Raw genomic sequence first — 13656 nt, 5'->3', positions numbered from 1 at the left:
ACGGCAATTAAGCTCAACTGCTGCCTGTCTCGCTGCCGAACGCCAGATCTTTGCCAATGGACGAATATAGGCGATGTGCTAATTCCTCCAACTAGTAGACTCTCCGTTCACCCCAGCTGTGCCCTACATGCTGCAGACAAAAATAAGAATAGAAACAATAAAGCCGTACTCTGAAGAAGCAATAGATCTGTCCGCTGCTCAACTTTACACAAGGGTAGCCGCAGTCCAGACGATCTGAAATCGATCATTTTCATTATTGAGGTGATTTTGAAGGACGGACACGGCGAGACGCGGGAGAGTGAGCCTCTATTATGATACTTATCCCTGACTAACTCGCACAATTCACTTCAATTATGTCCTGCTCTACTTAGAGAGACGTTTCTTTTGTAGGAAATTATATTACATTTTCAAGTTGTACATTGTACATTTTATTTCCATCAAGACTTTTGAGTTGAGTGAAACTGAAAACTTCTAAAAGTGTTTTTTTAATACATTCCGTTACGTTGACTTGCTAAGTTTTAATGTTGTTTCTTTCTAAAGTGTTAATTAAGAGACATTTTCTGCATATGCTGCTATTATAAGTGAAGTATTTTTAGTGTCATTCGTGTACTGCGTCACTGACTCGCATGGTTACGTGTGATTTTCACAGTTTGTCAGCAGCACACTTTAACAGCTAGAAATACTAAAGAGCTAGAGGTGATACATGACATCTGTCAGCAAACACATACTTTATGAAGCTCAGATTTAACACCACAGCGTGATGCATCAATAAATAATGTGTTTTTATTAAGCATTCTGGCATTTGAAAGTGAGGACAGATGCAATGGAAGTCATTTCCGACTGATTCTCGTTTCTGACAACTAAGGCCATTTCTAGACATTTTTTGTATTATTATGTATTTATTTATGTTTTGTGAATTCTTGTGTTGTTTTTATAGACACTTGCACCAGACTTTACACAGTAGCTTTCAGTAAATGTACACTACCATTCAAAAGTTTAAAGGAGAAGTCCACTGTCAAAACAAAGATTTACGAATAATATACAAACATCCTTGTCATCCAAAATGTTCATTTCTTTCTTTCTTCAGTTGTAAAGAAATTATGTTTTTTTCTTCATATAATGGACTGATATGGTGCCCCGATTTTGAACTTCCAAAATGCAGTTTAAATGCAGCTTCAAATGATCTCAAATGCGGTTGTAAACAATCCCAGCCGAGGAAGAAGGGTCTTATTTAGCAAAACAATGTTATTTTCTTTAAAAAAAGTACAATTTAAACACTTTTTATTCTCAAACGCTCGTCTTGCCTTGCTCTCGTTGAACTCTGTGTATTCTGGCTCAAGACAGTTAGGGTATGTTGAAAAACTCCAATCGTATTTTCTCCCTCAACTTCAAAAATCATTTCAAAATCATCCTACATCAAACAACCTTAACAAAAAAAAAAGGTAAATCAGTGATGTAGGATGATTTGAGGGAGAACATGAGATGGGAGTTTTACAACATACCCTAACTGTCACGAACCAGAAAAAAAAAAAAAAACAGTCCAGGCAGAGTAAGACAAGACGTGTTGTGACATTAAGTGTTTGACATTAAAAAGTGTATAAATTGTATTATTTTATGAAAATAACCAATCGTTTAGCTACATAAGACCCTTCTTTCTTGGCTGGGATCATTTACAACCACATTTGGGATCGTTTGGAGCCACATTTAAACTTCAGCTGACACGAACGTTCACTATCAAAACTTGTTAAAATTGTTATAATTCATGAACAAATACATTTTCTAATATGATTTTGAAGTAATATTTCCATGCTAATACAATGTCAGATTTTACAATGGGTTGCAAAAGATGAATTTTGAGGTTTTAAACTTTCAATTGATATATAATTTATGATAATTTCTGAAACGTGATCGGGAAAAAGGCAACGAAAAAAGACTTTTGGTGACAAAGGTCAGAACAAAGGTAAACTTAGGCGTCCCTCTGAGGGGACGGGTGACAGTTAAAAGGTTAACTCACCCTTAGGCATCCTAGGTGTATATCACTTTCTTCTGTCAGACAAATACCATTAGAGTTATATTAAAAAATGTTCTGGCTCTTCCAAGATTTAGAATGGCAGCAAATGGCTGTTGAGATTTTGAAGCCCAAAAAAGAGTGTCCATCCATCATAAAAAGTACTCCACATGGCTCTGGGGGGTTAATAAAGGCCTTCTGAAGTGAATCCTTGCCTTTGTGCAAGAAAAAATATTAATAAGAGAGAGTGGTGTTTCAGCGGATGACGTACAGTAGGTGTAGCATAAGCTTATGTGAGAATATGCTAGTCTCACGAGAGTTAAGTTTTGTTTACAGCAAAAGAAAACCAAAATCTTCTTTTGGCTTATCGAAATCCTATGACATTTTCCTTTGCAAATCCTCGTTTTGTACTTCTAATTCTGTGATTTGTTTCGCTCTCTCCTCTGCACTTCAGCGTTCGTCACTTCAGACCGGCGCTTACGCTACGTCTACGTCCTACATCATCCGCTAAAACACCTCGTGATCATGTGTACGACAGTTGGCAGAAGCTAGAGATTACAGTTTATAAAGTTTTAAATATGGATATTTTTTCTTACACAAACCCATTGCTTCACTACAGAAGGCCTTTATTAACCCCACGGAGATGTGTGGAGCACTTTTTTTGATGGATAGATGCACTTTTTGGACTTCGAAATCTCAACAGCCATTCACTGCCATTATAAAACTTGGAAGAGCCAGGACTTTTTTGTCGGAAAGAAGAAAGTCATATATTTCTAGGATGGCTTATATGGATATATTTGACCACTTAGAATTTGACCAATCAGAATCAAGTAATGTAGTAGTAATATGTAGTTGAACACTTTTAATGGTGTAATTTTTTATAGCTCCCATGTTAAATAAATATTTATGACCAACAAGAAAGTTGCTTCTACATATTTGCATTTATCTCTCATTGATTTGTACTGGTTTTGGAGGCAGCTCTGAACTGATATGGTGTTGCAGAGAGAACTGCACAAAGCAAACAGATCAATGTCAGGAGACCAGACTCTCTGCTGTGCTGTCAGCTGTCTGGCTCAGCCCACATGCCCCAGTAGAGTAGATGTACACCCATAGTGTTTGACACTCTCTGTGCAGCTCTATTAATAAAACATCAAAGCCTCCAATGTGGAATAGCTGAATTGCTGTCCTTCAAAATGGACACCCGAAAAGTTCACTACACTTATATTGCGTATCATATTGTGTGAAGGGACCGGAAATGACCTCTTTGTCTGAGATCTCCACACTCTTTAGTACTGCCTCGCTCAAAAACTCAAAATAACAGCCACTCTTTTGCTCTTACCTGAGGTTTGTGTCCCATTTCGCAAGATGGTCAAGAGAGTATTTATACCTCACCCTTTGAGAGGCATAGATAAAATAGGCCATTTACACTGCATCAGCGCCTCAGCGGGCAGCCGCTTTCATTTTTCACTTTTAGGAACAGGTTTTTCTGCTCTCTCTCTTAAATATTAGCCAGTTGTGTTTATTGGAATATAATCAAGCATTATATTACAAATTAGTCAGACTGTCCCACCATGACTTTTCTATTCATGAAATCATCAATCTGAGAAAGTGATGTTGCAATAAATTTGTTGTTTTTCTCTTATTTTCAAGAGCATATCTGAAGATTCAAACATTATGTTCTGGTGCTTGCTCAGTTTACTTTATTAAAAAGCTAAAGTCACCATGTAAATTCTTTATATTCAGTTCACTTAAATGTGAAGTTTGTGTTGGGACTAATGAATCCGTTCTGTTGACAACTGAAGCTAGTTTTGTAGTTTTCTTTCTGTCTTTCTTGCTTTCTTTCTATAATAGATGAATTTTATTCCTTCCTTCCTTTTTCTTTCTTTCCTTCCTTCCTTGCTTTCTTCTATCCTTCCATGCCTTTTTTTTCTTTCTTTCTTTCTTTCTTTCTTTCTTTCTTTCTGTTCTTTCTTTCCTTCATTTTTTCTTTCCTTTCCTTTCCTCTCCTTTCCTTCCTTCCTTCCTTCCTTTACATCTTTTCTTCTTTCCTTTCTTCCTTGCTTCATTTCATCTCTCCATCCTTCCCTTTCTTTCTTCTATCCTTCCTTCTTTCATTTCCTTCCTTTTTCCTTCTTTCTTTCTTTCTTTCTTTCTTTCTTTCTTTCTTTCTTTCCTTTCTTCTTTCTTTCCTTCTTTCTTTCTTTCTTTCCTTCCTTCCTTCCTTCCTTCCATCCTTCTGTACCTTTCTTTATTTATTTTCCTTTCCTTTCCTTTCCTTCCTTTCTTCTTTTACTTTCTATCCTTCCTTCCTTCCTTCCTTCCTTCCTTTCTTTCTTTCTTTCTTTCTTTCCTTTCCTTCCTTCCTTTACGTCTTTCCTTCCTTCCTTCCCTACCTTTCTTTCTTTCCTTCCTTCCTTCCTTCCTTTCTTTCTTTCTTTCTTTCTTTCTTTCTTTCTTTCTTTCTTTCTTTCTTTCTTTCTTTCTTTCTTTCCTTCCTTCCTTTACGTCTTTCCTTCCTTCCTTCCTTCCTTCCTTCCCTACCTTTCTTTCTTTCTTTCCTTCCTTTCCTTTCCTTTCCTTTCCCTTCCTTTCCTTTCCTTTCCTTTCCTTTCCTTCCTTCCTTTCTTCTTTTACCTTCCTTCCTTCCTTCCTTCCTTCCTTCCTTCCTTCCATCCTTCCTTCCTTTCTTTCTTTCCTTCCTTCCTTTGTTTCCTTTCTTCCTTTCTTTCTTCCTTCCTTTCTTTCTTTCTTTCTTTCTTTCTTTCTTTCTTTCTTTCTTTCTTTCTTTCTTTTTCTTTCTTTCTTTCTTTCCTTCCTTCCTTTGTTTCCTTTCTTCCTTCCTTCATTTCCTTCCTTTTTCTTTCTTTCTTTTTCTTTTCTTTCTTTCTTTCTTTCTTTCTTTCTTTCTTTCTTTCTTTCTTTCTTTCCTTTCCTTCCTTTACGTCTTTCCTTCCCTACCTTTCTTTCTTTCCTTCCTTTGTTTCCTTTCTTTCTTTCTTTCTTTCTTTCTTTCTTTCTTTCTTTCTTTCTTTCTTTTATTCCATATTTCCTTCCTTCATTTCCTTTCTTTCTTTCTTTCTTTTTCTTTCTTTCTTCCTTCCTTTTTTCCATTCCTCCAAGTATCCTAAGAATGTGTAAAAGCTTTTGACAAAACTATTAAGCAACACAACATTTTTCTACAGTGATATTAAGGGAGAACTACACCAAATCAGCATGTTAGAATGATTTCTGAAGGATCATGTGACAGTGAAGCCTGGAGTGATGCTTAAATTATATTTTAAAATATGAAATTATTTTAAATTGTAATATTCACAATATTCAGATTTTAATGAAATAAATGCAGCTTTGGTGAATAATATTTAATTTTTGTTATCCCAGGTGCATGTGTATCTGCTATTTCACAGCAGTTCTGAATGAATCTCAGATTGCAAAGTCAGAGCTATCCATTTTATACAGGAGTTTACAAGTTTGTCTTTCCCCATCTTGACAGTTATCTATAAAACCCACAACCAGGGTACATTCTGTAGATTGATCGAGCTATAACATACATGAATCAAACTCTTTCGGAGAGGGTTATGACTTCACAGCAGGCTGCGTTCAACCGTCAATGCGACGTTGAGCTCCTCAGCGAGTGTAACTACCGTAATTTGACATGCGAGATGAAAAACAACTTTTGTTGCTCTGTATATTGCGGCGCAGCTGAAGATCGAAAGCAAATTTCTGTCATGTTTTCTCTCGCTCAGAAATGTGCAGACAAACGAGGGAGAGAAGTTCACGATGTACTCGGCGAGAGGGTTAGGATGTCGGCTTCCCCTGACCACCTGTCCTCTTCCTCTACCGTCTCTCCCTCCAGTCTGATCCTCCGTGAAATGGATTCGCTCAGTCCATCATCGGGTCCCCTGTGTGCATTAGAAGATTGGAGCCGCTGGAGTGGCCTTCATGCATTTAGAGAGGATTTGCTTTACTTAGAATGCGCCAAAGGTGTTTGGTCGACGGCTGTGCGTTTGTTGTCTGACTATATCAGGTTGTGTACTTTGTATTTATTATCATAGAGCGAGAGCGAATGTGTGTGTGTGTTTATGGATGCTATCTCAAACGTCAAAGAAAATTGCATTCTTCTCCTCCGCTAATGCATGACATCTGTTGCGATGGGTCAATCCTGACGAGATAGAGCACCTCTCACCTCCCTTCCCTCGGCTCAGAGCTCCAGGAATGGAGGGAAGAAGAGAGAGCTGAGAAGAGATGTTGAAGGGCCGGCTAGATGGGCACTCTCAGACAAAGCCGTGAGATTTGAGCGAACAGCCTCTGTTGGGTAATATGTGCTTTTACACTTCATTTTCTTAGACCTCGCTTGAGATTTTTGACAATGTCATGTTAGAAAGGAGCTAATCACAGTCTTTGCTTGGTGTCCCTTCACCATCTGGCTTTTAAAAGGAAACAGAAAGCCACTTTTATGTGATCTTATTTTTTTCTACAAAAGCTCAAAAGCCAGATGTGTGCATCTAATGGAATGTGTTCACAGTAATCCAGGTCACTGTTCTCTGCTCCTTAAAAGTGCAACGTTTACTTACAGACAATAGACTCTCTACACCAGCTTTTCCTCTTCTGCACTTTCAAAAAAGCTCTGAATTATAATTTCTCAGAAAAAGCTTTCTAGTGTTGCTCAGAGACTAGAGCATCTTTTTTTCTTTTTTATTTAATAGTAATATCTGTCATGTGTAAGTTGCATGCAGATAATCAAAGGCCATTGGAGCTGTTATTATAATTAAATTAAGATTTAACTCTGCTTAGTATTTTACAGAAAAAAAAAATATGTTAAGAATAATCACGATTAATCGCATCCAAAAAAGTATATAAAAGTATATATTATAATATTTGTGTGTATACTGTGTATATTTATTATGTATATATAAATACACACACATGCATGTATATATTTACGAAAAAAATGTTATGTTTATGTATTAAAAAAACACACATATATATATACATTATATTAATAGAAATATATACATACTGTATGCGTGTGTATTTATGTTTACATAATAAATTTACACAATACACACATATATTATGTAAACAAAAACTTTTATTTTGCATGCAATTAAAAGCGATTAATTGTTTGACAGCACTAAATGTAATAAATGTAAAAATATTATACATGATACATGTGTATGTGTGTACATGCTACCATTCGAACGTTTGGGGTCAGTATGATTTTTAAAATAAATACTTTAATCAGGCATTATACTGTTAAAAAATATTTTTATTTAAAGTAAGTACTGTTTGTATGTTTTTTTTTTATTTTATTTTATTTTTAAAGAAACCTGAACCAATGTATGATTCTCTCCACAAACATTTTAAGCATCACAGCTGTTTTTAACACATAAAAATGAGAAACTGCAATGTTAGAATGATTTCTGAACAATCACGTGAAATACAAAGCAGTTATTTGAAATTAAAATAATATTTTATACTGTATATACTGTATTTTGATAAATGTGGCGTTGCTGAGCATAAGAGACTTATTTAAAAAAATAAAAATTATATTTTCTACTACATAATATACTAAAAATGAATTAGTAAAAAATATTTCGATTTATAAAAGAATTATATGACAAATTACATAAAGCAAATAAAATTATATAACATGTATTCTATATAGATTATATTATAAATTCATGTGTATACATTTTTTTAATATAAATTAAAGACGTGTTAAAGCACCCACCAGAGTTATTTCAGTATCGTTGATCATATTTATTATATGTTCCATTTTATTATAATTGTAGTTTAATTAATAGTAGTGTTTTTTACATTATTATTGTGTTTTTAAAGTCTCTATAGTTTTTATTAATTTTTAGTTATGAGAAACTAGCAGTTATCGTTTATTGTGCTTCAGGTACTTTCGTTAGGCCTACCTGTACTTCAGGTAAGGAAAACATCTTTGTAGTTTTATTATTACTTAAAGGAGAAGTCCACTTCCAAAACAAAGAATTACAGATCACCCCCTTACTCACCCCCTTGTCATCCAAGATGTTTGTGTCTTTCTTTCTTCAGTCGTAAAGAAATTATGTTTTTTGAGGAAAACATTCAGCATTTTTCTTCATATAATGGACTGCTATGGTGCCCCGATTTTGAACTTCCAAAATGCAGTTTAAACGAGCGTTTGACATTGAAAAGTATATAAATTGTATTATTTTTATGAAAATAACCAATCGTTACGCTAGATAAGTCGTTTACAACCGCATTTGGGATCGTTTGAAGCCGCATTTAAATGCATTTTGGAAGTTCAAAATCAGGGCACCATATCAGTCCATTACATGGAGAAAAATGCTGACATTTTTCCTTAAAAAAAAACATAATTTCTTTATGACTGAAAAAAGAAAGACAGCAACATCTTGGAATGACATTGGGGTGAGTGCATTATATGTGAATCTTTGTTTTGGAAGTGGACTTCTCCTTTAACTATTTTTTGACTTCCTGTTCCCATTAGCCGCTATAGGAAAATAACAAGAAGAATAACAACATGAAGTAAATGGTAAAACAAGCTGTTTCGCACAGCTAAAAATAGCTTGACGAGGATGAGACCGGAAGCCGGACTCCAAAAATTTACAAATGGCCGAGCTCGCTATTACGGTAAAAGATAATAAGGTTGATAATATCCATGGCATCCGCTCTATCTGTCTGTCAGTCCGTCCGTCTATTCCGACTTGTCGCTCTCTCTCTTCAAGACAGTGAGCTACAGAGGGAGTGAGATGTCCACATTCATTGGGAGTAATTTTCTGGCTCTGCATGTGTGGGCAGTGAGATGTAGGCAGGCTGTTTCTGAGGAGCTTCTCATTGCTCTCTCACGGGCACGTAGTGCTGCAAAATTCCATTAACAATCTCACAGCTCGGACGCGGCTGCACACTGAGTCTGGCCGCACAGGTGGGCTGTCATCTCCCGATAGAAGAGCACTGTACTACCGTTCTCCCGTGGGCAGCCGTGTATTCTAGCAGTCCGACAATAGTGAGAATTGGGGTTAACACAACAGGAAGGTCCTGTGACTTCCTGGAACACAATAATAACAGCGCCAAATAAGATGGGAATCGTTCTGCATATCACCGGAAACACGCTGCTCTTGATGTATTATGAGGGCCCTACATTTCAAAGGTGCAGCAGTGTTGTTAGATACATATTTTTATTATTTTACTGCAGATAGAAGGCTATAATGTTGCCTTTTGTTTGTTTAATTCTTCAGGCAATGTGACTCTTTCTGCATTGTTTCGCCTCTAGGTAGTGACCGTAGAATTATGAGTGAATGATTCACTGAAAGTGATTCGTTTGTAAACACGGATTCATTCAGAGACGCTAGTTTTGCTGTGGCTTCGTTTGGAACTGTTTTCGTTGAAGTCAAAATAGACAGGTAATTTATCAAATGTTTGTCTGAAATGTTAGTTAGCCAACTCAGTATTAACTTTTTAAATACTGAATTGGTATAAAAGTAACGTTAGGCTAATAGCACACTCGTGCTAGTACGTAAAATCGCGTGTAGTGTTGCTTTTAGGCCACGTGCCATGTTGTGATGAAATTTGCATTTAACTTGCCAATTATTTTCCTTACAGAGTCATCACCCTTTCTAGTATCCAAATTCTCTAATTTACATTATGAAGGTGTGAAGACCGATGTGATTTAATAGCGTCTTTGGTAGAAAAATTGCGTTAGATTTGAAGAGGTTGATTGATTCAAGTGAATCGGTTCAGACGGTCTGTTTCGATGAATCGCTCATTGTTCCTTTAAGTTACGCTGTCAGTCGAAAACTAGTAGCAGAGCCATGTTTATCTGTTTAATTAAAATACATAAAAGTGAAAAGGTAAATGTGTGTTCCTATTTGTTTATATATTGGTGCATATAAATGAAAATTATTAAATATTCTTTCACACTGTGTTCATTAAGTGATGAACAATTTGGTAAACATTATCTTGAACCAGTTTTTTACTGTATATCATGTTTATTTGCATTAAACATTTTGAATCAACAACAGCGTTGGTTTAAATCATGGCTCCATTGATTTATTATTTATTTATTTATTTTTGTATCACCCAGGCTTCCAGTTTTACTTCTCCACACAAATTAATGCTTTTTTGTGTTTTCCCAAATGCAAAACAAATATATGTAGTTGCACTGGATTAAAATTGCACTGGCATGGCCTTGTCACCTCAAATCATTTAGCTAATAAAAATTATCCCTTTGATGCAGCATGTTTATCACATAGTGCTTGCAAATATTATTTCAGCTGTGAGCTAGACATGCTCCACAAATATCCAGGTCAAGGACTATTGTTGTTCTCGTTCACACACACACACACTTTCTCTCGTCTCTCACATATTGTATCTCTTCCCTTTCTCAGTTTCAGTGGTCGTGACATTAAAAGCTATCAATTTGTGGTAAAACACTTTTTGGTTGTGCTCCCCCAAGGCATTTCCAGTAACCCTTGACAGAAACCACTAAGACATTTGTCATTGCACTTTTTTCTGCTTTTGTATATCCCTGCAAATGTCATTTGAAATGAGAATCTATTGGTGGGCTGGATTACTTCGGATGCTCTGTGCCGTGCGTCTTACAGACTGTCATAATTTCTTTGCCCCAAGGTGGCTGTGACATTTGTTGTGGGTTCAGAGGTTCACCAAGAGACCACGAATGACTTCAGCCAAATCGGGAAACCTTTTCTAATGGGAACAGTCGCTCTCGGTAAGACAAACCTCCCAAGTTTTTTTTTTTTTTAAGTTTTGGACACTTATGTCACACTCAAAAATGCATTGAACACAATAAATATCAAAATCAAATATACAATCAGATAAATGCTCATTTTTATGGAATATTAGAGTTTCTTATTACAAATAATTTATTTATAAACATCATTTTAAAAAATATTTTTGACCACCCTCACAACGTCAATAATAATCTGTCACTCAAATAAGGTCACAACAGTGGTATTTTAGTATTTGTTGATTATAGTTTTTGTTAATATTTTGAATTAGATTTTATTCTGTTTTCAGTTTTCACTTAATTTTAGTTAAAGTTTTAGTAATTTGTTGGTGTTTTTGTTATTTTTTTATTTGTATTTATTCGTTATTTTTATTAGTTCAGTGCTTCAAGTTAACATTTTTGTTATTTTATTTCAAAAATTAAAGTAATTTTTTTGTTATTTTATTTCAGTTACATTTGTAACAATGTAGCAAATAAAAAAAAAGTTTTAGTTATTATAGATTTGCAAGATAAAGTGTTCTAAAAATATTAAAACTTAAAATGTTTGAAACTATTTTTTTTTTTTTTTTTTTATGATTTAAGTTTTTATTTTTGAGTAATGATAATTACCCCGAATTGCAGCAAATAACAATTGGAATTCATCTTTAATAATATATCCATTGTTTTTGCATTTTTAAACCGAGCAAACTTCCTCTAAAGTCCACTTCCAAAACAACGATTCACATATAATGTACTCACTCCCTTGTCATCCAAGATGTTCATGTCTTTCTTTCTTCAGCTGTAAAGAAATTATGTTTTTTGAGGAAAACATTTCAGCATTTTTTCTCCATATAATGGACTGATATGGTGCGTCAATTTTGAACTTCCAAAATGCAGTTTAAATGCAGCTTTAAACGATCCCCAATGCGGTTGTAAATGATCTCAGCCAAGGAAGAAGGGTCTTATCTAGTTATTTTAATAAAAATAATACAATTATAGTTTTTAATGCCAAACGCTCATCTTGTCTTACTCTGCCTGGACTGTTTTTGTTGTGGTTCATGACAGTTAGGGTATGTCGAAAAACTCCCATCTCATGTTCTCCTTCAACTTCAAAATCGCCCTATATCGCTGTTTTACCTTTTTTGTTAAGAGTGTTTGATCTTCTTTGCATGTTCACTTTGCAAAGACTGAGTCAGTACTTCTGCAGTGATGTAGGATGATTTTTAAATTATTTTTGAAGTTGAGGGAGAACATGAGATGGGAGTTTTTTGACATACCCTTAACCGTCTTGAGTCAGAATACACAGAGTTCAGGGAGAGAAAGGCAAGATGAGCGTTTGAGATTAAAAAGTATTTAAATTGTATTTTTTTAAATGAAAATAACCAATCGTTTCACTAGGTAAGACCCTTCTTCCTCGTTTGGGATCGTTTACAACCGCATTTGGTGATCGTTTGAAGCCGTCCAAAATCGGCGCACAATATCAGTCCATTATATGGAGAAAAACTCCGAAATGTTTTCCTCAAAAAACATAATTTCTTTACGACTGAAGAAAGAAAGACATGAACATCTTGGATGACAAGGGGGTGAGTACATTATATGTGAAACTTTGACTTCTCCTTTAATGCTTAATATGCATGTTTGTATGTTAAAATAAATGGCATTTAAATTAATTTAAATGCATTCAAATAAATAGTGTTTTTATGTAATGGAATGATTTTCTTACAATTTTCTGTAAGAAAATGTTCTGTTTCGCAGCAAATGACAATTTGCCTCAATTATTTTTTTTTTTTTATATATTAAAAAAATGGAATTTGTTTTTAATAATAAATCCATCCAACTTAATTTTGTGAATATGCCATTTATTTTAATGTACAAACATAGTTTTTTAAAATATGTATGTTTGTGCGTTAAAACATTTTTTTTTTAAATGCGTTAAAATAAAAGGATTTTTTTTAGTATGTAATGGAATGAATTTCTTACAAATCCTGACATATTCTTGTACGTCCACTTAAATGCTTTCTAATGCCTGTGCATTCCAGAAAGAAGATGTGTGTTGTTTGTCTGTTCATGTAGCATGTTGGTAGTGGCATGTCGGTGCGTTTAGGTTTAGTGAAGTGAAGAGATCTGGAAACTACAGAGACATGAGTGTGTGTTCATCGCAGCTGGTGTGCTGAGCAGTTAATGAAAGTACTCTCGAACCTTATCACTGTGACAATGTAGATGTTAGCCAGGAGTCCAGGGAATTCTCTCTCTGTCCCTTTCTCTAATCCTGTTAATTGGCTGCCACACTCAGAGCTGTAAGGTCCTGTGGCAGCCAAACCTCACTGGCCCGCAGGAGGCTTCTGTCAACAGAACAAACAAAATCCGCCCGCGAGAGTCTCACACTTCGCCTTGCTCTCATTTACAGCTGAAGCCACTGTGACACCTTTGAATAGACAGGTGCTTGCTCGACGGCTTTTTTAAAGGGCCCAGCAAACGCCCCTGTGGAACCTCCATGCACCTAATGGGCGTCTGGTTTTAAGGAGTCACAAGGCCAGGCTTTGTTTACAGTGACGGCAGGAGGAGTCTATCTGTCTTTGGTCCAGCTGACAGGGAGCGAATGAGCTGGCTCGGTGTCAAACCGAGTGTATTTTACAAAAAAAAAACAACCCAAAGTGCTTATAATGCACATGTCAGCACACTGCGCGGCGGTCGCAAGGTTGTTAGTAACTGCTTAGTTAATGCAGATGCTGTAGAATAGGTACAAAAAGTGGAGCAGTCTCACAAGGGCCCACAGTTTGGTTTATTTGTCTGAAATCCGGCTCCGGGCTCTTGGGAGCATCTGCAATTACAAGGGCTCTTACCTTTTCGCTGTGCGCCATCTGTTGTAATGCACTGGGTTTAGTCCCCTGCTCCTCGTTCGTATTTATCTTACTGA

The 13656-nt window shown here is 35.6% G+C and overlaps 1 protein-coding gene across 2 annotated transcripts in view; it reads left to right on the top strand.

Annotated features, from left to right (window-relative positions):
• Window positions 1–13656, top strand: part of si:ch211-51h4.2 (uncharacterized) — a 153668-nt gene that overhangs the window by 58471 nt on the left and 81541 nt on the right. For both annotated transcript variants that reach the window (XM_051122437.1, XM_051122436.1), the window contains exon 9: window positions 10643–10742. In XM_051122437.1, coding sequence (XP_050978394.1) covers window positions 10643–10742 — 100 coding nt within the window. The remainder of the gene's footprint in view (window positions 1–10642; window positions 10743–13656) is intronic.

The sequence above is a fragment of the Labeo rohita genome, chromosome 11, assembly GCF_022985175.1.
Source record: "Labeo rohita strain BAU-BD-2019 chromosome 11, IGBB_LRoh.1.0, whole genome shotgun sequence".
NCBI lineage: Eukaryota > Metazoa > Chordata > Actinopteri > Cypriniformes > Cyprinidae > Labeo > Labeo rohita.
This window is presented reverse-complemented; position numbering and strand designations above follow the sequence as displayed.